The sequence below is a fragment of the Cervus elaphus genome, chromosome 13, assembly GCF_910594005.1.
Source record: "Cervus elaphus chromosome 13, mCerEla1.1, whole genome shotgun sequence".
Classification (NCBI taxonomy): Eukaryota; Metazoa; Chordata; class Mammalia; order Artiodactyla; family Cervidae; genus Cervus; species Cervus elaphus.
The window spans coordinates 49783695-49809664 of record NC_057827.1 but is presented as its reverse complement, the minus strand read 5'-3'; the positions used below and the strand labels follow the sequence as shown (position 1 = coordinate 49809664).

Here is a 25970-nt window from a genome sequence, read left to right as displayed (position 1 = left end):
TTACTATCACCCTGAAGTTCCAATTAGTGGGAAGAGGAAATTAGGTAGGAGAGAGGCATACTCATGGTCTTATGCACTCTGCTTCTTACATGCCATGGATGGAGAACTTAGTCACATGGTCACACACAAAAGATGCTACTGCCATATTTCTGAGATATCCTGGATCATGGAAGAAAGAGAAATTGGATTTTGATGGAGCTCAGGTATTGTTTCCAGAGATATTTTACCCTTTTAGACTGTGCCACTGTTTCACATGTCCATTTATCACATGCATTACTTTGGTGCATAAGGGAAAAAAAATGAAGACATTGATTCTTGGAGCACCAAAGTAGCACATGAAGAAATTTTATTTGTCTGTTTTTAGACTTTTTAGACACCCTGAGAATTCCAGGGTAGATTTTCATGGTTTTAATTTTCTTCCATCAAGAGATTCTTTTAGTGAGGATGCATTTTAAATTGCTTGGCAAAAAGTTAGGCCTGCCTTCCCTAGAAAAGATGATTCATTTTTAAAATCTTTCATTTTAATTGCTATCTAACTTTGCTTTTGAACTGTGGTGTTGGAGAAGACTCTTGAGAGTCCCTTGGACTGCAAGGAGATCCAAGCAGTCCATCCTAAAGGAAATCAGTCCTGAATATTCACTGAAACAACTGATGCTGAAGCTGAAACCCCAATACTTTGGCCACCTGATGCAAGGAACTGACTCACTAGAAAAGACCCTAATGCTGGGAAAGATTGAAGGCAGGAGGAGAGGGGGACAACAGAGGATGAGATGGTTGGATGGCATCACTGACTCGATGGACATGAGTTTGAGTAAGCTCTGGAAGTTGGTGATGGACAGGGAAGCCTGGCATGCTGCAGTCCATAGGGTCACAAAGAGTCGGACATGACTTAGCGACTGAACTGAACTGAATTTTGTTTAAGAATAAGAATATAAATGTGTGCTTTTAGTTTCTTTTTTAACTTTTTGTCCTTTTTTACTTGAGGACTAATACTGTAGATTCAAATTTTCTTAAAGTAGTTTTATTGGGTTCGTGACCCATCTTTAGAGGCCTATGTTTATTTGTATAATTATTTTAGTTGATGTTTCCAGTTTTCTACATTTCTATATGATGTAATTTGGCCATTAAGTATATTAACTGCTTAAGGTGTACACATTTTGGTACATTATCCGATCTTAGTTAAATATTTGCCAAACCATAAACCCAAGGAAACCTTGAAGATTAAAACAAACCAAAGAGAATATCTGCTGAATCTAGTTCAGGGAATAGTGAACCTCCATCAGTGTGTTTGTTCTTTACATACTTGGTATTACTCAATAATATGACCAACAGTTTGTTCATTCAACATTTTTATTCAGTATATAGATGGTATACCATACCTTGTGCTAGATACTGGAGACACTGATGAAGAAAAACAAGCTATTTAGTTACTATGTATTCATAAAAACAGGAATTTACTAGTTATCTCAGTGTTAACTCCACCTCCTATCCTTCTAACGCTTTCCTCTAATATCCTGACTCTAACAGGACTAGCAAGCCTATGCTCTTTCCACCATATCCTCATCCCCATTCGTCCTCACTTCCCTCTACTCAGCTTGAGTTCCAGAGTCAACCATTATAATCATTTCCCGGCACACATTCTTTTCGTTGCCCTCTGACACTTCCTCATATTCACTTGGCAAAACCTCATTCTGGTTTGCCTATTCTGCCTGCACACACAAAGCCAAATTGTGGCTACAGAAAATAACACTAAAGTCATGACCTCTGACCTCAAGTGTACCCTCAGTGCTGCCTCGCAATCATACTACTGTATGTTTCCCCATCCATCTCTTCCCTCACTCCTACTGACAGCTATTTCATGCCTTCTCTCTGCTTTCTCCAACATCCCCTTCCTTATCCTCACTCTCAGTTGATGGCCTTGCTTCCTGAGAAAATGGAAAACGGAAGCAAGCAGAAGAGAACCAATACCTAGAACTATGCTAGGACAACTAACACAGTATGCACTGAGAAAAATTTGATGAATGAAAATCCTCCTGATCAAGTACTTGTCTGGCTCCCAGAAAACTGGGTTTAAGCACGTTTAATGTTATACAGTAGCAAAGACACATACCACGGTGCTTGTTTGGATGGATGCCGTGAAGGCAGATATTGTTTCTAGTGAGTTAGTAAGTTAAGCATATTAACTGATATCAAACATTGATTATTATTTAGATTATATTTCTGTGAGTAGTAATATATTCAGTGCTATTACAATTAAATATTTGTGTTATAAAATCTATCCGCCGTCTTGTTTGTGTAATGTCTCACACTTTGTTATCTAAATATTGTTTTTCAGTTGATACTTATTTTGCTTGAAGGGCAGTTTCATTTTTGTAAGTTTTTCATGTGGAAGTAAAGATTAGCTTAACTCAAACTTGGTGAAAATTCTGTGTGATTGAACTGTATGGCTGACTACATAACTGAAAATGAATCAGCTTTCTTCTTTGTTCCCCGTAAGCCAGACCTTGATAAAGGACATGGGCTTCCCTGGTGGCTCAGATGGTAAAAAATCTGCCTGCAGTGTGGGAGACCTGGGTTTGATCCCTGGGTTGGGAAGATTCCCTGGAGAAGGGCATGGCAACCCACTCCAGTATTCTTGCCTGGAGAATCCCCATGGACAGAGGAGAGTGGCGTGCTGCAGTCCATGGGTTCTCAAACAGTTGGACATGACTGAATGACTAAGCACAGCACATAGCAGGATTTATCTAGAATAAATCCCAGTAAGCTGGATTTCATAAAAGCATGGTACCAAGACTGGTATGGAATAGCAGTTCAAAATTAACAATTTCTATAGCTGTGGTTCTAGGTCATTTGGCAAATAAAAAATTAAAAGCTATTACATAAAGGCAAGTATTAAAGCAGTGTGATTAAGTGCAAAACACTTGGCTATATATTAATTAAGGTAATAGTGGCACATATTTTAACAGTTCTAAGTCTTTTACTCTATCAAGATGAGCAATGAGATTGCAAGAAATAGTACTAATTCTTCCTGTTTCCAGACTTCTATCCAGTGACTGAGGCGAAGCTGTCTTTAAAGCAACATTCCGCCCCCCCACCCCTCTTTTAAGGTGCTCATACCCTTGGAGGAGGGGAGGGGAAGGAAGCTGTTTTCCTGGAAGATTGTTGCTCTCATTACCAAATCTCTATGTGGTCTAAGCATCGGGAAAACAGCATTGTGAATCACATGTGTGGTTGGTAGTTTGGTGGGTTGGTTGGTTTTCTTGGGTATCAATTCCTAAGGATTTCTTTAAAAATTTTGGCGTAGGATTATAATTTTATTGTTAAATTATCATGAACAGAGAATATAGGCTAAAGGTTGACTTATGGCACCCTTGGAAATTTGTGACAAGCAGAGTTAAAGAAGTTGTTGCTGTTGTTTAGTTGCTAAGTCATGTCCGAGTCTTTGCAACCACATGGACTGTAACCCGCCAGGCTTCTCTGTCCATGGGGTTTCCCAGGCAAGAATATTGGAGTGGGTTGCCATCTCTTCCTCCAGGGGATCTTCCCAACCCAGGGATCGAATCCAAGTCTCCTGCATTGGCGGGCAGATTCTTTACCACTGAGCCACCAGGGAAGCCTCTGAGTTAAAGTACTGGTAATTAAAAACTCTCCATATACTATACTTTTAAAATTATTTGAACCTAATATAGGTAACACTGGAGAAGGAAATGGCAGCCAACTCCAGTGTTCTTGCCTGGAGAATCCCATGGACTGAGGAGCCTCGCGGGCTGCAGTCCCTGGGGTCACAAGAAGTCAGACACAACTGACCGACTAGGCAATATAGGTAACAGACTTTGTAGTTGGATTTGGGCAGCGTTGGTCTGGTAAGTGTTTAATAACTGGATCTTCTCTGATTTGTACCTTTTGGCATTTTTCTTAGTGTAAATACTCCTACCATGGCCAGTTTCACGCTACCACCATGATGCCACTGTATGCGTGGTTGGGAAGAAAGGTGTAGCATCTGGCCGGTAAGGGCCAGCTTTAGTACCAGAACTGGAGGAGTGAGCAGGGAGGGCCCAAGCTCTGTTGCTGAGTCTTGTGACAAATAGAAAGATCTTTCTTTCCAGGCAGTTCAATAATAGAAGGAAGGAAGACCAACTGTGTAGAAGTTATCAAACTTTTGAAGAGGCTGGAATTTAATTATTTCAACCACTATAAAGAAAGGATAATTATGTGATGTAAGTGCTAATTGTTGCTACAATGGCAACCATATTAATTATAGTATGTAAATGTATTAAATCAACATGCTGTACACCTTAAGTTTACATAGTGTCATATGTCAAATATATTTAAATTTAAAGAAAAAAGAAATTCTGAGTTAAAGTAATGTGTCATCTTTGTGACTGATAGAGGAATCCCCAGAATTGGGCAAGTCTCTTCTGAGTGGAAAGAGAGGTCCTGGTACTCAGCAGAGATAGCGTGGAGTCCTAATTTCTACAACTACCCTTCTGCATGTTGATAGACTTCCAGTGTTGAAATGCTAGTCATCGTGAACATTTTTTCACTCTGGATAAACAAAATATAATGCAACTTTCCCCTAAATGTATATATATTATATACTCACGCAGTCTGTGAAACAAGTGATACGTCTGTTTCTCTTCACATTTCCTTCTCTTTAAAGACATTTTGTGTGTATGTGTATGCTCAGTCACTTCAGTTGTGTCTGACTATTTGCACCCCTATGGACTGTAGCCTGCCAGGTTCCTTTGTCCATGGGATTATCCAGGCAAAAATACTGGAGTGGGTTGCCATGCCCTCCTCCCAGGGATCGTCCCAACCCAGGGATTGAACCTGCATCTCTTATATCTACTGCATTGGCAGATGGGTTCTTTACAACTGGCACCACCTGAGAAGCCCTTAGAGGCATTTAATACACTTCTTGAGGTATTTCTGAGAAATAATTCCAAATAGAATGAAGAGACAGAGCCAAGGCAAAAACAATACCCAGTTGTGGATGTGGCTGGTGATAGAAGTGAAGTCCAATGCTCTAAAGAGCAATATTGCATAGGAACCTGGAATTTTAGGTCCATGAATCAAGGCAAAATGGAAGTGGTCAAACAGGAGATGGCAAGAGTGAATGTCAACATTTTAGGAATCAGTGAACTAAAAGGGACTGGAATGGATGAATTTAGTCAGATGACCATTATATCTACTGTGTGGGCAAGAATCTCTTGGAAGAAATGGAGTAGCCATCATAGTCAACATAAGAGTCCAAAATGCAGTACTTGGATGCAATCTCACAAACAACAGAATGATCTCTGTTCATTTCCAAGGCAAACCATTCAATATCACAGTAATCCAAGTCTATGCCCCTTCAGTAATGCTGAAGAAGCTGAGCTGAACAATTTTGTGAAGACCTACAAGAACTTCTAGAACTAACACCCAAAAAAGATATCATTTTCATCATAGGGGACTGGAATGCAAAAATAGGAAGTCAAGAGATATCTGGAGTAATAGACAAATTTGGTCTTGGAGTACAAAATGAAGCAGAGCAAAGGCTAACAGAGTTTGTCCAAGAGAATGCACTGGTCATGGCAAACACCCTCTTCCAACAACACAAGAGAAGACTCTACACATGGACATCACCAGATGGTCAATACTGAAGTCATATTGATTATATTCCTTGTAGCCAAAGATGGAAAAACTCTATCCAGTCAGCAAAAACAAGACTGGGAGCTGACTGTGGCTCAGATCATGAACTCCTTATTGCAAAGTTCAGACTTAAATTGAAGAAAGTAGGGGAAACCACTAGACCATTCAGGTATGACCTAAATCAAATCCCTTACAATTATACAGTGGAAGTGACAAATAGATTCAAGGGATTAGATCTGATAGACAGAGTGCCTGAAGAACTATGGACAGAGGTTCATGACATTGTACAGGAGGCAGTGATCAAGATCATCCCCAAGAAAAAGAAATGCAAAAAGGCAAAGTGGTTGTCTGAGGAGGTCTTACGAATAGCTGTGAAAAGAAGAGAAGCTAAAGGCAAAGGAGAAATGGAAAGATATACCCATTTGAATGCAAAGTTCCAAAGCATAACAAGGAGAGAAAAGAAAGCCTTCCTCAGTGATCAGTGCAAAGAAGTAGAGGAAAACAATAAAATGGGAAAGATGAGAGATCTTTTGAAGAAAATTAGAGATACCAAGAGAACATTTCATGGAAAGATGGGCACAATAAAGGACTGGAATGGTATGGACCTAACAGAAGCCGAAGATATTAAGTAGAGGTGGCAGGAATACACAGAAGAGCTATACAAAAAAGATCTTCATGACACAGAAACCACAATGGTGTGATCACTCACCTAGAGCCAGACGTCCTGGAATGTGAAGTCAAGTGGGCCTCAGGAAGCATCACTACAAACAAAGCTAGTGGAGGTGATGGAATTCCAGTTGAGCTATTTCAAATCCTGAAAGATGATGCTGTGACAGTGCTGCACCCAATATGCGGGCAAATTTGGAAAACTCAGCAGTGGCCACAGGACTGGAAAAGGTCCATCTTCATTCCAATCCCAAATAATGTTCCAACTACAACACAATTGCACTCATCTCACATGCTAACAAAGTAATGCTCAAAATTCTTCAAGCCAGGCTTTAACAATACATGAACTGTGAACTTCCAGATGTTCAAGCTGGATTTAGAAAAGGCAGAGGAACCAGAGATCAAATTGCCAACATCAGTTGGATCATTGAAACAGCAAGAGAGTTCCAGAAAAACATCTCCTTCTGCTTTATTGACTGCACCAAAGCCTTTGACTGTGTGGATCACAACAAACTGTGGAAAATTCTTCAAGAGATGGGAGTACCAGACCACCTGACCTGCCTCCTGAGAAATCTGTATGTAGGTCAAGAAGCCACAGTTAGAACTGGGCTTGGGAAGACAGACTTGTTCCAAATCAGGAAAGGAGTATGTCAAGGCTGCATATTGTAACCCTGCTTATTTAACTTATATACAGAGTACATCATGCAAAATGCCAGGCTGGAGGAAGCACAAGCTGGAATCAAGATTGCCAGGAGAAATATTAATAACCCCAGTTATGCAGATGACACCACCCTTATGGCAGAAAGTGAAGAAGAACTAAAGAGCCTCTTGATGAAAGTGAAAGAGGAGAGTAAAAAAGTTGGCTTAAAACTCAACATTCAGAAAACTAAGATCATGGCATCTGGTCCAGTCACTTCATGGCAAATAGATGGGAATCAGTGGAAACAGTGGCAGACTTTATTTTTGGGGGCTCCAAAATCACTGCAGTTGGTGACTGCAGCCATGAAATTAAAAGATGCTTGCTCCTTGGAAGAAAAGCTATGACCAACCTAGACAGCATATTAAAAAGCAGAGACATTACTTTGCCGACAAAGGTCCATCTAGTCAAAGCTATGTTTTTTCCAGTAGTCATGTATGTATGTAAGAGTTGGGCTATAAAGAAAGCTGAGCACTGAAGAATTAATGCTTTTGAACTGTGGTGTTGGAGAAGACTCTTGAGAGTCCCTTGGACTGCAAGGAGATTCAACCAGTCCATCCTAAAAGAAATCAGTCCTGAATATTCATTGGAAGGACTGATACTGAAGCTGAAACTCTAATACTTTGGCCACCTGATGCAAGAAACTGACTCACTAGAAAAGATCCTGATGCTGGGAAGAATTGAAGGTGGGAGGAGGAGACAACAGAGGATGAGATGGTTGGACGGCATCACTGACTCGATGGCCATGAGTTTGAGCAAGCTCTGGAAGTTGGTGATGGACAGGGAAGTCTGGCATGCTGCAGTCCATGGGGTCACAGAGTTGGAGAAGACTGAGTGACTTAACTGGACTGAACTGGGGAATTTTACCATCTGCCAACCTAATCCACAGTTTACTTTTCCCCTGGTGTTTCTCATTGCATTACTTATTGTATTAAAGCCTGTATATAGCAGTTAACTTTCCATAAAAGACCAACAACATATCTGAAAATTGAACCACTTACCTAAGTGCACTTGGAGCTTACTTGGGGTCTAATATAAAGTTTAATAACAAGTAAAGAAAATAAAGTGATAGCTTCCATTGAATTAAAATAGCAAACAACAATTTTAAAATATACTACATTGAGCTGAAATTGAGTTCAGTAAAAACTTTGCTTACAAGTGAGATTTTCATTAGTTTAATAATTCTCAGCTTTTCCGTCTTTTCATTCAAAGTGTGATTTTTGAAAACCTACTTGTTTTTAAGCTCTGCCTCAAATTTTCTTCCTTCCTTGTACATTCTGTATCTACCATGATTTCATGTATAATGTATGCATATGTTTATAACTCTGAAATATATTTTCCTATATTCTGAAGTCAATGAAATAATAAAATTTATGAGAGCAAGAAGTTTGTGCCAAGGAAGTTAGTGCACTCCCTTTAGGTTTGTGCTAATGACCATTGCTTGGAGTTAGTTTCTTTAGAAAAATACAAACTAATAGTAAACTTCCATGATAATATTTACTCAGAATTTTCAAGGAAGTCTGTGGCTTGCCCCAAAGCTTAACTTTTAACAACATCTTTCAAACCTGAGAAATTACATTGCCTATTTAGCCAATTCAGTCTGCATAATATTAATTTACTTTGCCACAAAGGTAGTATGCTTTAGCTGTTATTAGGGGAAAGTATTTATTTGATTTCCCTTTATGAGTCTCACATTGCTTATAATTCAGTAGGGCTACCACATTTTCTGGGCAGGCTATCAAATAGGATGTTGTAATGATTTGCTTGACTAGTAGAATAGATGAAAAAATATTAGTTCTGTCTGTAGCTGTTCTATTTTTGAATTTCAGATTTGCACAGTTTGAGACCATTTATCCCTCGTGGTTTTCTTTAAATTTTTTTAAGAATTCTTTTATTTTTAAAGAGTTAAAGATGTCACCGAAAATCAGGGTAATGGTTAGGGTACTATGAATTTCAGAGGACAAAATAGAAGACTTAGGTTTTATTTCAAAATGCCAAGGAAAGGGCTATAGTACAATGCAAAATTTTTTGGCTTTGGTGGAAGGAAAACGTAGGTCTTACTTGTAACTGACATCTTGGGATGCTTGAATGCTTCAGTTCTCTCTCTGCATCACTATTCCTTTTCATCTTCATGAGGGTGTTGAGATGTTTTCTGATTCGTAAAAAGTTACTTAACAAAATTATCTTTGGCATAATCCATTCTACTTAGAGGATACATAAAAACTCAGAGTGTTTCAGTAGACTAACTTCCTATATTATACATTATCATGGATTCCTTGAATAACTGGGTGAAGTTCCCTTTATGTACGCTAAACTCTGAAAACTTCATCTTCTACATATTGTTGTAAAGGAGTCCCATCATTGTGGCAGTTTATTATTCTATATAATCCGTTTCTTTTGTCAACAAATATTTATCAAGCAACTACTAGGTTTCAGGCATATTCTAGGTACTTAGTGCATATTGGTGGACAATGCAGACAAAGATCTCTGCTCTGGTGAATCTTATATTCTACTGGAAAAGACAGGAAGCAATAAATATAAAAAAGAAGTAAATAAAGTATTATGTTAGAAGTTGATAAGTACTTTGGTAAAAAAAAAAAAAGAGCAGTGTGAGAAGTGTTTTTTGTTTGTTTATTTGTTTGTTTGTTTTTTGATGCCAGCGTCGGGAGGAGCAGACCTCTGTATTAGAGTGGTCAGATTACTGAGTGACCATGTGAAGGAAGTTGGCCACGTAGCATCTGAGGGAGGAGCATTCCAGGCAGAGGGGATGGCTAGCACAAAGGCTGAAAGCTGAGACAGTCTTGGCATGTTTGGGAAACAGCAGAGACCATTGTGGCCAGAGTAGGATCAGTGAGGGAGAGAATAGTGAGAGAGCTGCTGAGGGAAGTAGTGCAGGCCTGGATTATGTATGGCCTTTCCGTGAGTGAGATGGGAGTCATTGCTGACAAGAGGGATGACATGAAATGACTTACATTTTAAAAAAGGATCACTCGGGCTGTTGGGTGAGAACAGATGGAAGGGGTCAAAGGTGGATGAAGGGAAACCTGTTAATGAGGTGCTGCAGTTAATCAGCTGAGAAATGATGACCATAACTTAACTAGAAAAGGGTCGAGAGTGCAGGCAATAGAGGCAGTGAGAGATGGTAGAAGTCCGTTTGTGTTTTGAAGTAGAGCCAATGGATTGGAAGAGAATTTTGAGAGAAAGAGGAGTCCACAGTGATTCTAAGGTTGAACAGGTTGGTTTTTGTTTTGTTTATTTTATTTTGTTTTATTGAATAGGGGTGTTGGGGAAGGAGTTCAATTTTACACATGTGAATTTTGAGAAAGTTGTTAGATATCCAAGCACAGATACCAAATAGACAATCAGATACTTAAGTCTAGACTTTGAAAGAGAAGTCTGTATTGGAAATGTATTGGGCAAGTTGTTAGAATATAGGTGATAATTAAAACCATGAATTAGAATGAGATCACCAAGGGAGTGAGTGTAGATAGAGAACTTCCTGAGTGAATTTCATGTATTTGGCATGATTTACTCCATGGGCCTGTAAAGTTCAATACGCCCTCTTCTCAAAGAACTCATGGTTTCTATTTGACTGTACATTTTCATAAGTGCAGCAGGTACTATTCATATAGACTGTAGTGTCTGGAGATGAATATTGCAATGGCCAGTATGGGGATGCAAAGAGCAGTGTGGAGAGTCAGTTATGTATTTCTGTATGTTAATGGCCTTCAGTTCAGTTCAGTCACTCAGTCGTGTCCGACTCTTGGTCACCCCATGAACCACAGCACGCCAGGCCTCTGTGTACATCACCAACTCCCGGAGTTTACCCATACTCATGTCCATTGAGTCAGCGATGCCATCCAACCATCTCATCCTCTGTAGTCCCCTTCTCATCCTACCCTCAATCTTTGCCAGCATCAGAGTCTTTTCAAATGAGTCAGCTCTTTGCATCAGGTGGCCAAAGTATTGGAGTTCCAACTTCAACATCAATCCTTCCAATGAACACCCAGGACTGATCTCCTTTAGGATGGACTGGTTGGATCTCCTTGCAGTCCAAGGGAGTCTCAAGAGTCTTCTCCAACACCACAGTTCAAAAGCATTAATTCTTCTGCACTCAGTTTTCTTTATAGTCCAACTCTCCCATCCATACATGACTACTGGAAAAGCTATTGCTTTGACTAGACATGTTAATGGCCACAACATGATACAATAAATGCTATTCTTGATATATGTAGTAGAATTGTAATATAATATTAATAATGTAAAATGTAATAGAATTGGTATATGTCATGGGATTATAGAGAGAGGAAATGTGATTTGACTCAACAATAAAAAGGTGGAATTAAATTTAGAAGACTCTGTTCTCAAACAATGTATCTTAGAACAGATTAATATATAGTAATGTTGTGTGTAGTTACAATAAAAATTAAGACCTGAACTGAAGGATCACTTGACATTATCTTTTAATAACCTACATTCAGGTCCACCTTTGGGCACCTAGTTTGTCTTCTGAGTTCTCCCATCCTATTGCTAAAAAGGCTACCGAAGCCCACTGCAGCACTGGTCATGGTTGAAGGCAGAGGTGGATGAGGAAGGAAGACACAGGAATGACAAGAGGACCACAGCATTCTAGTTTTCTATACTTGGGGATCCTGTGAGGAGTTAGCAGGGGTGCTGTGTCCCACAATCAGTCCATCAGTGTGGTCTTGCACTCTCCACTGTCTCTTTTCTGTGGCTTAGCTTATAAAGGAATGGTTTTAAAAAGTGGGCCTTCCGAAGCAACAGACAAACGATTAATCTCAAAAATATACAAGCAACTCCTGCAGCTCAATTCCAGAAAAATAAATGACCTAATCAAAAAATGGGCCAAAGAACTAAACAGACATTTCTCCAAAGAAGACATACAGATGGCTAACAAATACATGAAAAGATGCTCAACATCACTCATTATCAGAGAAATGCAAATCAAAACCACAATGAGGTACCATTACACGCCAGTCAGGATGGCTGCTATCCAAAAGTCTACAAGCAATAAATGCTGGAGAGGGTGTGGAGAAAAGGGAACCCTCTTACACTGTTGGTGGGAATGCAAACTAGTACAGCCGCTATGGAGAACAGTGTGGAGATTTCTTTTAAAACTGGAAATAGAACTGCCATATGACCCAGCAATCCCACTTCTGGGCATACACACTGAGGAAACCAGATCTGAAAGAGACACGTGCACCCCAATGTTAATTGCAGCATTGTTTATAATAGCCAGGACACGGAAGCAACCTAGATGCCCATCAGCAGACGAATGGATAAGGAAGCTGTGGTACATATACACTATGGACTATTACTCAGCCGTTAAAAGAATTCATTTGAATCAGTCCTAATGAGATGGATGAAACTGGAGCCCATTATACAGAGTGAAGTAAGCCAGAAAGATAAAGACCAATACAGTATACTAACGCGTATATATGGAATTTAGAAAGATGGTAACGATAACCATATATGCAAAACAGAAAAAGAGACACAGATGTACAGAACTGACTTTTGGACTCTGTGGGAGAAGGTGAGGGTGGGATGTTTCAAGAGAACAGCATCGAAACATGTATATTATCTAGGGTGAAACAGATCACCAGCCCAGGTTGGATGCATGAGACAAGTGCTCGGGCCTGGTGCACTGGGAAGACGCAGAGGGATCGGGTGGAGAGGGAGATGGGAGGGGGGATCAGGATGGGGAATACATGTAAATCCAAGGCTGATTCATGTCAATGTATGACAAAAACCACTACAATATTGTAAAGTAATTAGCCTCCAACTAATAAAAATAAATGGAAAAAATAAAGAAATAAAATAAAAAGTGGGTCTTCTACTTCTTGTTGTAAGCATTATAATCTCCAAAAAACAACAACAACAACAAAAAAACATCTTTTCTGTGAAGTGATGCCTTTAATGTGATTTTTCTGTTCCCAGCTCTAAGAATACTATTGAGTCATCCACCAGTGGTTATTGGCCAAGTAGGTGAGAATTGTAAAAAAATGCTTCCAGGTGAAATACACACACACACACACAAATATATATGTGAAGTGAGTGAAGTGAAAGTTGCTTAATTGGGTCTGACTCTTTATGACCCCATGGACTGTATAGTCCATGGACTTCTCCAGGTCAGAATACTGGAGTGGGTAGCCTTTACCTTCTCCAGGGGATCTTCCCAACCCAGAGATTGAACCCAGGTCTCCCTCATTGCAGGCAGACTCTTTACCAGCTGAGCCACAAGAGAAGCCTATATATATACTCACACACATGTACATCTTTAACATTTTTAAATGGTCTTTACCTCATGACATCAGCCTTGTATCCTATGAATAATCTCAGTTATAAAGCACATCTAGGCCACAACTGAATTAAAATTTTACTTAAAAATTGTAAATGTTTGGGGCTGCCCTGGTGGTCTGGTGGCTCAGACTCCACACTCCCAATGCAGAGGGCCTGGGTTCAATCTCTGGTCATGGAACTAGATCCCACATGCTGCACCTAAGACCCTGCACAGTCAAATAAATATATTTTAAAAATTGCAAACATTTGTATTTTCTGTCATTCATTTTATGAGAACGTGACAAAGTTCCTTGAAGACAGTTGACAGTTTCACAATAAAAGTAAACCGTTAGGCAAAACCAGAGTTGGTGCAGAGCATAAATAGCAACATTTGACAGTATAAATAGCAACACTACATCACTGGGCCTAAAACTTAGTTTTATGCATATTGCTGTTCTCTGCTTACTGTTTTCCCTTTACATGTAAGGTTGTTCTCAGTGTCACTTCTGTACCCACCTTTGAAAGCCTCATTCTTTCAGGCACCCTTAACTATACATTAGGCTATGTCCCAGCACCTAGCACAGTACCCTGCATGCACTCCTCTCTAAAGAACCATTTGTCAGTCTATTAGGTGCTGAATCGTTGGTGGCTTTCTCTCATTCACATAGCAGCTGAACATACGTATATATGATCGACAGTACTGCAATTCTTCATTCAAGTCCTTCCTGTGCTTTATTTCATGTCATATTTACCAATATTTACCATATTTCTCTATCCTTACTTATTTTTATGATGCTCAAACTAATGAAACAAATCTAGAATAAGCAGCTACCAATTCAAGAATTCATTTGGAGAATTAACTGGCATGATGGCATGTGCAGGAACCCTAATTAGTCTTATTTATTCAACAAATTTTATTGAGCTTACTGAGTGCCAGCTACTGTGCAAAGTGGTGGGGTTGTAAAGGTGAATAAGGCAGGTGGAATCTCTGTCCTTATGGAGCGTTTGGACAAGCAAACAGTTTCAGTGCCATGTAATAACACAAGTCCAGGGTACTGCAGGAGCGCATCAAAGGGCACCTGTATCTGTTAGAATTAGGTTCAAGGACAAGTGGCACAAAACCCAAATAGCAATAGTTTAAAAGAAATAGAAAATTTTTAACATGAATGTCTCAAGGTAGACCAGAACTCCATAATGTCAGATCTACTTCTGTCTTGTTACTGTACTATGTGTGACCTCCAGGCCCCAAATCACCTCATTGTGCAAGGCGACTTCTCCTGCCCTAGGTCCACATTCCACCAGAAGGAAGTAGGAAAAGAGAGGGAAGGAGCAGTCTCTGTAACTTTAAAAGACTTCCTAGAAATTGCTCAAACCACTTTCACTTACATTCCCATGGGCCAGAACTTGGTCACGTGGTGATCTAGCAGCAAGTGAGGCTGGGAAATGATGTATTTATTCGGGGCAACCAGGAAGAGAAAGAGGATGAATGCTAGCGGACAACTAACAGTCTCTGCCTCAGGATTTCTGGGAAAATAATTGCCCAAATTGAGATCTGGGGTAAGTAGGATTCTCGGAAGTGTATATGTGTGTATCCTGACTGGAGGACAACATTCCAGAAAGAAGGAAAAGCTCAGGGACTTGAACACTGAAGAAACTGTTATTTCACCATTCACAGTTAATCCTTGCATGATAGTGTTTGTGCTCTTCTTCTAGTTGGGCATTGGCTTTTCAGACTTAGAGGTGCTTGGAACACCAGAGCTTCCATGCTGTGATGAGAGAGATGGTGTATTTACCAAAGGGGAGGGGATTGGAGCATCACCACTCATGTGTTGGCATGTTAATAAATGTGATTGGGAGCAGTGGAAGCGTTCCTGGACAGATGATCAGATTGATGGGAGCACATATTCATAGAAGTTAGCATCACTCCTCTATTTAAAATCCCTGCTTGTGCCAGAGCACTTATAAAAATGTAGCTCAATGCTCTGTGATGACCTGGAGGAAGGCTCAAGAGGAAGGGATATATGTATACATATAATTGACTTACACTGTTGTACAGTAGAAATTAAGACAACATTGTAAAGCAATTATACTCCATTTTTTAAAAAAAGTAGTCACATATCTTACTCTCATTGAAATAAAATTTTGTTGTACTTTAGCCTTTTGCTATTAGTCTCCATTACCTGTCATGTCCAAAGTTCCAAGTGTTTTATTTGAATCTTCATACTTGAGAAACCAATAGGGTCAAGAAAATAGGAACCAGTCTTTGCATAAGTGTTTATTGGACTTTTCTTTATCATCTTTCAGGTCTTGTAGAAATTTGCCTGATGCACCCTCTCGATGTGGTGAAAACCAGGTAAGGTTCTGCATGAACAAGTTTTATTGACTTTGGCTGATATCCAAATTAAGATCTGTCAGAACACTAAATGCTAGAACTTGTCCTAGGCCGGTAGCTTCTCCCAATAATGGCATTTGTATTTACTTCTTAAAGAAAATACTATTTGACAGATAAAATGTGAGCAGTGAAAAACATTTCTCGATAGAGGTCATCTGAAGGTATATAATATTTTACTGCCTTCACATGACAACCATAAGGTATGATTTGTGACTTAACTGGTGAGCAAAGGAAATTTATCAAAATGATGTAAAAACTCAACTCCTGTCAGGATACACACATATACATGTCTGACTTCCACTCGGCATTGCATATAGCAGATTGCTATTTAATAGTTAGCATTTTGGTGTGAAACTCCAAAATTTCAAGTAAACTTCTTAAATGGTACTTAAAGAATTTATTCCTACATCTGTTTGCCAGTGCAGAGTGCCGTATTTCCTGGAAAATGCATTTGCTCTTAAAGGGAGATACAAATCAGGGCAATGTATTAAGTCTGTTTACCAAGAGAAAGCAAAATCTTGTGGGTTTTAATATGATTTGGAGCATTTTTTTTAAAGTTAAATCTGTGACTAAATTACTAAAAATTACTAAAAAAAAAACCTCTATTTTTTCAAATTAAAAGCTCTGAAACTGTAGTGAAAGTTTCCATTTATTTGCATTGTGTCAAACCCAACAATATGCCTAAGGTGGAGCTTAATAGCAGAAGTACCATCCAACAGTGATGGTCAAGCAAACCCTTATGACCACAGTTAGGGAATGCTTGATGAGTCAAGCTGGTCACTGAATGGACGTGTTGCTTAATTTACCTAAAGAGGCAACAGAATCTAGGCTGGTGGCTGAAAGTAAGGGAAGGTGTCTGTGACATGCAAATAATATTACATTTCTGATAGAGATAGACAAGAAAAGAATGTGGGCTCTTTCACAGTCAGCTTTTGCACCTATAACAAAATTACATAAACTGGAGGCTGTTCTGGAGGTTGGAAAGCTCAAGATCAAGGTGCCAGTCAATTTGATTCTTGGTGAGAACCCTCTTCCTGATTTGTAGACAGTCACCTTCTTGCTGTATCCTTTCTTGGTGATGGAGAAAGGAAACTCTCATGTCTTTCTTCTTATAACAACACAATTTCATCATCATGGGGTCCCCCATGACCTCATCTAAACCTAATTCCTCCCCCCGCCCCGCCCCACACCACGAGCATGTGTCAGCGGGGCACTAACACGCAGGTGAGAGAGAGGCACAGGACAGACTAAATTATTGCTGAAATCGTCACTGTTATATTGTACAGGAGGTGACTATGCTTCTGAATAAGACAGACTGTAAAGTCTAAAGGATAAAACATGAAACCACAGAGCATTAGTGATTTTACCAGGTTACTTTCCTTGATTATAGTCAAGGGCATTGGGTTCTAAGTTGTTGCAAGCATTGTCAAAGTGGGCATGGGGTACACCAGGCCAAACCTCGTGGCTTCAGTTTTTTTGTGGGCTGTTTTTACCTCTCATAGGATATTATTGCTTGAAGAATGGTACAGTGAATTAATCTGAGTGTGGAAAGGCCTCATTTTCCCCAACATCTCATGTGTTGTGAGTGAAGTCGCTCAGTCGTGTCCAACTCTTTGCGACCCCATGGACTGCAGCCTAACAGGCTCCTCCGTCCATGGGATTTTTCAGGCAAGAGTACTGGAGTGGGTTGCCATTTCCTTCTCCAGGGGATCTTCCTGACCCAGGGATCGAACCTGGGTCTCCCGCATTGTAGGCAGATGCTTTACCGTCTGAGATGTGGCAGAATCAATAAGTCTAGTTCTTTCTTTTTGGGTTCTGTTTGTACCCAATCCTTTTCTTTGTCGAATGAAAGATAGCAGATTCTAAAAATATATTTCCAAGTTCTTTCTTCACAGGAATTTTTTTTCATTTTTTTTTTTTTTCACTCTGTAAATTACTGATTCTGTTACCCCTGGCTGGAGGGACGGGAGAGGTGGTACTGTGACCTAAGCCCAAGGGTCAGGACTACTCGGCGATAGCTGGAGAACCGGAGTACACCTGTCTAGTGGTAGCTGGTCTCAGAGGAGCCCCAACCACTGCCGGATTCCCTGTCTGAGGCAGGCAGGGAGAGGGAAGATCCTCTGGCTTCTCTCTTCTCTCTGCTGTCTCCTATCAGTGCTCCTAGATGCTGAACCTACGGAAGCCTGGGAGGCTCAGCCCAGCGGAAGGTGGTCCCTCTGGATAACAGAGCAGAGGACAAGGGAAGAGTGAGAAATGGTCTGAAGACAAACATTCAGAACTGACACACGGTCGTTTTAGTGGGATTTGGAGAAAGAACTGACATAAACACGCATTTTCTTTTTTTAAATCGAGATGTAATTGACGTATTAGTTTCAGGTGTACATAATGATCCAAAGTTTGTATATTTTGCAAAATAATCACAATAAGTCTAGTTAACATCCATTACCACACATAGTCACAATTTTCTTTTTATTGTGATGAGAACTTTTAAGATCTACTCTTAGCATCTTTCAAATGTACAATATAGTGTTACTAATCATATATTATATCCACAGGACTTATCTTATTTTTTTTTTTTTTTTTTAGGACTTATCTTATAACTAGAAGTTTATACCTTTTGACTATCTTCATCCATTTTCCTCAACCCCCACCCCCAGGCTCTGGCAACTACCAATGTTATACTCAGCATCTATAAGTTTGATTTTTTCTTTTTCAGGTTCCACATATAAGTGAGATCATATAGCATTTGTCTATCCCTGCCTGATTTGTTTCACCTAGCCTAATGTTCTCAAATTCCAGCTGTGTTGTTGCAAGTGGCAGTTTCCTTTTTTATGGCTGTGTAGTATTCTATTTGTGTGTGTGTGTGTGTGTGTGTGTGTATGATGTATTACATTTTCTCCATCCACTGTCCAGTCATCCATTGATGGACCCTTAGGTTGCAAGCATGTATTTTCAATTCTGTTATGTTTAACAGAAACACACTTTGCACTTTGAAAGATGATTAGAAATTGTAACTAATAAATCCTTTATAGAAAGATTTTAGGCACTGTAGCACTCAGCTTTATATGAGAAATAACTTATTTCCCTCCTCGTAAGTGTACTGTAGCTCTAGGGATAGACCTAATGTGAGCATAGGCTATCACATGAAAACAACCTTATTGTAAGTGTCCCCACCTGATCTGGCAGAGGAGATTTGGCTAAGATGTTGTAAGCACAGCAGTTAGATAGAATCAAGGTCTCCTTTGAGATTCTACTCAGAGATATGCATGTACATTGTTTCATAGTTCTGTTTTTATAGGAAGAACTTTGTGTACAATTGTTGTTGGACTTCCAGTTAAGAACCCATAGCTACAAATGACTATTTACTTGTATAACTAGGAAGACTAAAGGTAGTTTAGCTTCTGGCTTCTTATCCTTGAGATTTATATCAATAAAATAAAATAATCAGTACTATCTCATACATTTCTCATATTGTCTCTCAGTCTCTGTCTCTCCCTCTTTTCCTTGAGCTTTCCTTTTCCTACATGGGCTTCATTTTTGGTGTGGTTTTTCTCACTTGGCACCAGATGGCCTCACCAGCTTCAAGCTTACATGCTCCTTGGTGTGTGTTTGTATTCCCTCTGAGACAGGATTACCTAGTATCTAAGAAATCTGGCTCTAGAGTTAGGCTGCCTGGGTTTAAATTCTGCTTCTTTATTATCCATGTAACATCAGTTACTTCCCTGTGCCTCAGTTTTTCATATCTTCAAATAGAAACAGTAATAGTACCTACCTTATTGTACAAAATAAATGACTATACATATACACAGTCTTATATATAACATACATATTTGTGTATATGGGGCTTCCCAGGTGGTGCTAGTGGTGCAGGAGACATAAGAGATGTGGGTTCTATCCCTGGGTTGGAAAGTTCCCCTGGAGGAGGGTATGGCAACCCACTCCAGTATTCTTGCCTGGAGAATCCCATGGACAGAGGAGCCTGGCGGGCTACTGTCCATAGGGTCGCAAAGAGTCAAACATGACTGAAGCAACTTAGCACACAGTCATGCATATATGTATATTTATTTATATGAAAGCATGGTGTTTAATACTGTGTCAGCAAAGGAAACGGGAACTGCAAAGACAAATGGAGTTTATAAGGTAGTCAGGGAAACACTAGGGAGAATACAAAGTGTGAGAGAGGGGAAGTGTTTAATATGGAGTCAGGAGGTTTCAGGTTTCCAAGTTGGAAGACTTATGTTACATGAGCACTGCATTTAAATCCTTCCTCAGAAGGGTGTTTGCAAGTAGAGAGTCCCCCTGGGTCTGAGGACAGGAGAGCATCAGTTTTATCTATGACTTCCTGTTGATGTTACTCTGCATATCACCTTGGGTCTGTGCACTGACATCTTTAGGTAACCCCCACGGCACGCACAGTTGCCTGGCCTCTAGGAGGGGCCCAGTGAATGCTGTTGAACAAATGAATAAATGAGTGTTGGGAAACAATCAGAAATAAGAGCCCTATGAGTTCTGTGGCCAAACTGGAATGTCTAGAAGTGAATAATATGCAACTGTGTTTTCTTCATTGAAAAACTGATGACTTCATGAAAGAGATGTGGGAAATAAGAATCTGTTGAAATAAAAAGGGAGAGATTACTTGATAAGGATGGTGGGCAAAACCTTTCAAGCTTGTGGTGGAGTTTTGGAGGTGGGACCGGGTAACAGTGAGATGAGAGGGTTTCCAGGGGGTATGTCAAGATGAGAGGTGGGTGGAGTAAACCCGCACATGGCTCTGAAGGTACCAGTGGAGGACGGGTGACAAGCTTTGAGATGAAAAGTAATGTCTTGGACTTCACCTAGGACAGCACTGGCTACTTGAAATAAAATGCATTCTAAAAGCTATATTTTTAAAAGTAAAAAGAAATATTTTATAAAATTAATTTTAACAATATATCTCATCTGACTATATTTTATTTGACCTCATATATCTAAAACATTGTCATAGCAATATATTAGTTTCTGGAAAAATTATTAAAATGTTTTGTATTCTTTTTTCTTATACTCAGCCCTTGAAATCTGGTGCCTGTTTTACACTTAGAATACATCTACTTATTGACAGTCACATTTCAAATCCTCAGTAGCCACGTATGGTTAGTGGTTATGGTATTAGGCAGCACAAGCCTAGAGTGCAGTGGGGAAAGGACTTCTTTATGGGGAAAGAGAGGTGGTCTAGTGGTTCCTTAGTAAGAAAAATACCCTTGCTTAAAATAGGTTGACAGTTGCAAATAAGCAAGATCCTAGGTGGGAGGGAATTTTACTACATACACATGTGATGGTCTGTACTGGTGTGGAAAGAGTGATATTCAAAACCCCACAGATTTATCGAAGTTACACTCCATGGGGGTTTTAGCTTACATCCCCTTCACACGTTTATTCCCAGGAAGGGAAATGGCTCATTGTGCTTCAGGAAGACAGAATTACTGAGGTGTTCATTCTATTTTGCCCAGAGTCATTTTTCATCGTTTTTGTTTTGTTTCATTTTTGAATGGGACATAAATCAGTTGCAAATGAACTGAATTGGCCATCCTATAAAGACTAATCTTTGCAAACATGTCCTGTCAAAGAGATGTGCAGCACATCTTTTGGGGTGTGCTGGGGAAGGCGGGGAGAAGTAGGGGTGAGGTGGCGTCCTCATCGTTTATTGCACAGGCACAGGTACAGGCTGCTGGTGAGTGGACAGGCCGATACACACCTTGGCTTTCATCTTCCTCACGTCAGGACTTAACTTGCACTGAGAAGTCTTATCATACTTCTCCTCAAACGTATTAATCACTGTGTGAATTCTAAGGCCTCACATGGCTTGAAAATTTGGCATTCATGTGTTGTTATATATGTGCTTATGGGGCTTTTACTCAAGCTGCTGAGATTGATTTAGATTCTGTCTCTCTCTGAGGCTCCCAAACCTCAGACCCACTGAATCCGAAACTCTGGGGGTGGGGCCTATGGATATTTATGTTTAACACCCTCCTGGGTGAATCTTAAGCCTGACTGGTCACTGGGTCAGCCTTTGGGAACCATGGCTGAATACCCTACAGGCAATTCTGTAAAAAAAAGTCTTCATGTAAAGAATTCTTTTTGTGTGTGTATGTTAACTATCTCCATTAACCTGTGGTTCTCATTGGTTTTATTTCTGTAAACTGCTTTGTTAGCAATGACGGGAAGTGGAAGGGCAGTTTCCTTGCGGAGCTCATTCTGTGGTTTGTGAGAGTGATATGGGAATATATTATCTCCAGCCAGAGAAAACACACTCTGTCCTACTGAGAGAGGTTACAGGGGCAAAAAATCAGTGCCAGGTGATGGGAGGGGAGTGAGTGTCGGTTGTTACAGAGGGAAGGTGAGTCGGCCCTGATGAGTAAAAATGATTTAGAGGTGTAAGCCCACCATAAACTTTATTAAAAAGAGAAATCTGAGGACAGGCTCTGGTGAGAGGCTGCTTTGTGGGGAGCCCAGCAGAGAGCGAGGGACTGGGCTGGGGACCATCCACAGCCTTCCTTTACAGGGGGAGGGGAGCACAGCAGTGAACTTGAAAATGATTACTTAATTTAGAGGTTGGAGAGGGGACATTGAGCAGCCACTGAGGCCAACAGAACAGCAGGGTGGAAACAAGGAACGAAATTTTTTTCCTCCCCAATAGATCCTTTAAAAAAAAAAAAAAGAAAGGAAGAAAAGAAAAGAAAATCCTTTTATAATTGGGAGAGAACAGTGCAAAAAATTCAAGATGGAGTATAAAGTCGAGGCAGTAGAGTCTATAGGTCTAAAAACAATTATAGAGCAGCTGAGAGGGTTATTTCCATATGTTAATGATTTGTCCGTGGTATAAAACATTAAGATCACATTCAGGGTTAGACCATGGTTCTGCCTGATTTCTCACCATGCATAGAAATCTGGGGCTAGACCACTGTCATGGCTTGTTTCTAACCATGGAGAGAATGTGTCTGAAGTAAAGCAAGCAAGGAGTAGAACCACATTTTTATAAACTCTATTTTTGTTTCGTCTTTGTCCTTTAGCTAAATCAATCAATGGCAACTTATAATAGCACAAAATGGTTACAGAATTCCCGAAAGGCGTTGTGAGTGTAACTTCAACTTTGCTTTTGAAGTTGCATGAGTATATCAGGATTTCTCTGGGATTTGTTTTATTTAATTGAAATGTCTTTCTGTACTTACTGAGCCAAAGCCAGAAAGTCCTGGGTGGTGGGCACGCCACAGATTCACATTGATGCAGCATGTCATTTTTTCCATGCAGTCATCCTTTGAGATTTTATTTATTGACATAATCAAATAAAAACTGTGCACAGGATGGATAATATATTTGGAATGGGTAGAGGTGACAATTAATTATGCTCTCCTTGGCATATCATAGGGCTGCGGTGAATATGTGTTAAGTGAATAAATGCTTTAAAATGCCATTTGCCCCCACCTAATTTCTTTATTACAAGTTAAATTTGTCATTGCCAGTGAGTTCAGACACACTTAAAAAGGTCCCACATTTGCATAGTGATTTAATTAAAAAGACTAATATAATCTAAGCTTAAGCTTGACCCTAAAACAAGAGAAAATAGTCCTATTTTGTGCACTGGTAGGAATGCTACCTGATGTTCTAGAAGGTGTGGATTTCTTGAGAAAGACAGAAGGTTGGGGGATGAGAGGCTGTAACCCCATGAAGAAATTTCATTAATATTACTCCTGGGATTTTTTACTTTGACAATGTTCTGCCTCTCTTTGGGAAACAAGGAGCCCCATAAGCACATTTATCTACACTGTGGAAAACTCAGGAGGGCCCACAGTAAACAGTTTTGCCCCTCCCTCACGTTCAGCAATCCTTTCCACTGAACATAAATCCAAGCCATTGGCTGGGTTGGTTGCAAGAGTTTCCTAATCCATAGTGAATGCCACATGCATGTGGGCCTTTGTTGCTACTGGACAGTTTTCATCATTTCTCCAGCAGCCCAGTAATAATGAAGAGTAGACAGAAAGAGAGGCTGTCTAAGGACCTGTTGCTCTGAAGCATTGAAGAAAAAAATTTGTCTCAAAGATCTTATGCAGAATAATCTTGCTACGATAGGCTAAAATTATTTTTCAGATTTATTGATAAGGGAAACAAATCCTTTCTTTAAAAAAAATAATCCACGGGAATTCCCTAGGGGATGAGTCCACACTCCCAATGCAAGGGGCCAGGGTTTGATCCCTGGTCCGGGATCTAGACCCTGCATGCCACATAAAGACCTGGTGAAACCAAATAAATATATATATATAATAAATATAAATATATTTTAATAATAAATATATATATATATTTTTAAATCCAGCCAGTTCCTCCTACATAAAATAACAAAGTTCTACTAGGTTAAATCCACTGTAATTCATTTCATAATCTTGAAATATTGTTTCTAATTTCTTTTCTTTTATCTATTTTGTAAATGGAAGTCTTTTTTAAATCACTCCCCAGAGAAGCATGCTGTTTTTATGACTCACATTGTGGAAACTTTGTAAAATGTTGTTTCTCCTTAATTTACGTTTTTGTCTAAAAATTTTAAAATACAGATTTGGTATTTGTTTAAAGTACAGTAGCTATTATTCCTCAACTGATGACATGGGCTTAGTTAGAAGATTCTCCCTTAGCTAAGATGTAAGGTGTGTTCTATTTTGACACTTCTGTCTTCTTTCTGCTTATTTGCAAAGGCTTCTCCTTCTATGAGGAGCCCAAAGAGGATGAGGCAAAGCACCTATGGATTCTTCATGCCTGTCAATGGGCTTTTCCAGACATCCTTTTTTTTTTAAGCTGAAAGGTAAATTATTCTTAAATGACTTTCTTATCTTTGTCATGGGAAAGTGAATTGCTTCTAAAGTGAGTGTCAGCATGATGACTGTTTCCTCTGTTCACCTCCCCCATCCCACTCCTTAGTCCCCATCCAGGGTTTTATCCCAATCACTTTAAAATTTTCAGCAACTTCATTAATCTACTTATTTAGCCAATACCTATGACAGGTTCCCCTATAATGAGACATTGCCTTAAACATGGCTTAGATTCCCATCTTAGATTATTAGAATATAATATGAGCATAAAGTATAGGATTAAAATAAACTGATTTGGGATTATTTTGATTTAAAAAACAAATGGTGTATTTTAAGTATTTTTAAAAATTGCATTCATAAACTTTTCTCTATCATCTATTTTAAGCACAGGTTTTGGGGGAAAGAGAGAATTTGGAACTAATAGCCATGTCTATTTTCAGTAGCTATCCAAAGGCTATTTGAGAAAAGCTCTAACTCTAAATTCAAGAAGTACAGTAAAAATTCAGAATGTTTGCTGTTTATTTGACTATAGCACTTATTTTAAATGATTTCTAGTTAAACCCTAAGCAACATCACCAGTGAAAATAAAATTGTCTTATTAGGGGTGTTTGCGCCTCACCTGCATCTATAGTCTGTCATAGAGGGCTGCAATATCCCTTAAAAGTCGTGTGTCATGCAGAAAATACTTGAGTTACTTACTCGGGCTCTTCCTATATCACAAAAGAACCCTGAAAGCATTGAGAAAGAAGCTGCTTGAGAAGAGAAAGCACAACTGTGAGCTGACCCTTGGAACCTGGGGACCTGCCCGTGGGAAAGCTCCTCTTGAGTTGAGCGTATAATGGGAATGAAGAATGACATCAGAAATGTTGGGGTTGTAGCGCAGTTGAAAACTGTGGTTGTTGTGGACATGCTGGAAGATTGGTTTTCCTTTCCAAGAATTAAAAAAAAAAATCAAAAATTTCTTGAGACAAACTTAAATTCAAGGCTGATAATGTAATATCAGAACTGTGAACCTTAACCAAAAATTGATAAAATTGTTTAAACATTCCTGGGAAATCGATTAATTCTCAAAATATTCTTATTGGGATGGCTAAAATAGCCTGTATTGCTTTTCCTTTGCAGTCAGGGCGCAGCTGAGATTTAGTTTTGACATAATGAAGAAGTTTGCAAGATGATAAATAGAGCTGTATATTCTCTGGATACAACTCTACATAGTCTGGGCCAAGTTCCTACAGAATAAAATTTTCCCATTTGGGGGTTATTGAATAATATTTTCTCCAGTTTTGAGAACTGAATAAGTTACATACTTTTATAGGAAAAACAATCCAAAATTAAGCTGAATATCCTCAGTTTTTGGTAATCAAACTCTATCTGGGAAATGCATCTCTCTTTTTTTAAAAAAAAAAGATACAATATGGCAAATGTCTATCAGATCTAATTGAGTACTGCT

General features: G+C 39.4%; 1 protein-coding gene across 4 annotated transcripts in view; it reads left to right on the top strand.

Moving 5' to 3' along the window:
* Positions 1 to 25970, top strand: part of SLC25A21 (solute carrier family 25 member 21) — a 504647-nt gene that overhangs the window by 279008 nt on the left and 199669 nt on the right. For all 4 annotated transcript variants that reach the window (XM_043922333.1, XM_043922334.1, XM_043922335.1 and 1 more), the window contains exon 2: positions 15599 to 15647. In XM_043922333.1, the coding sequence (XP_043778268.1) occupies positions 15599 to 15647 (49 nt within the window). The remainder of the gene's footprint in view (positions 1 to 15598; positions 15648 to 25970) is intronic.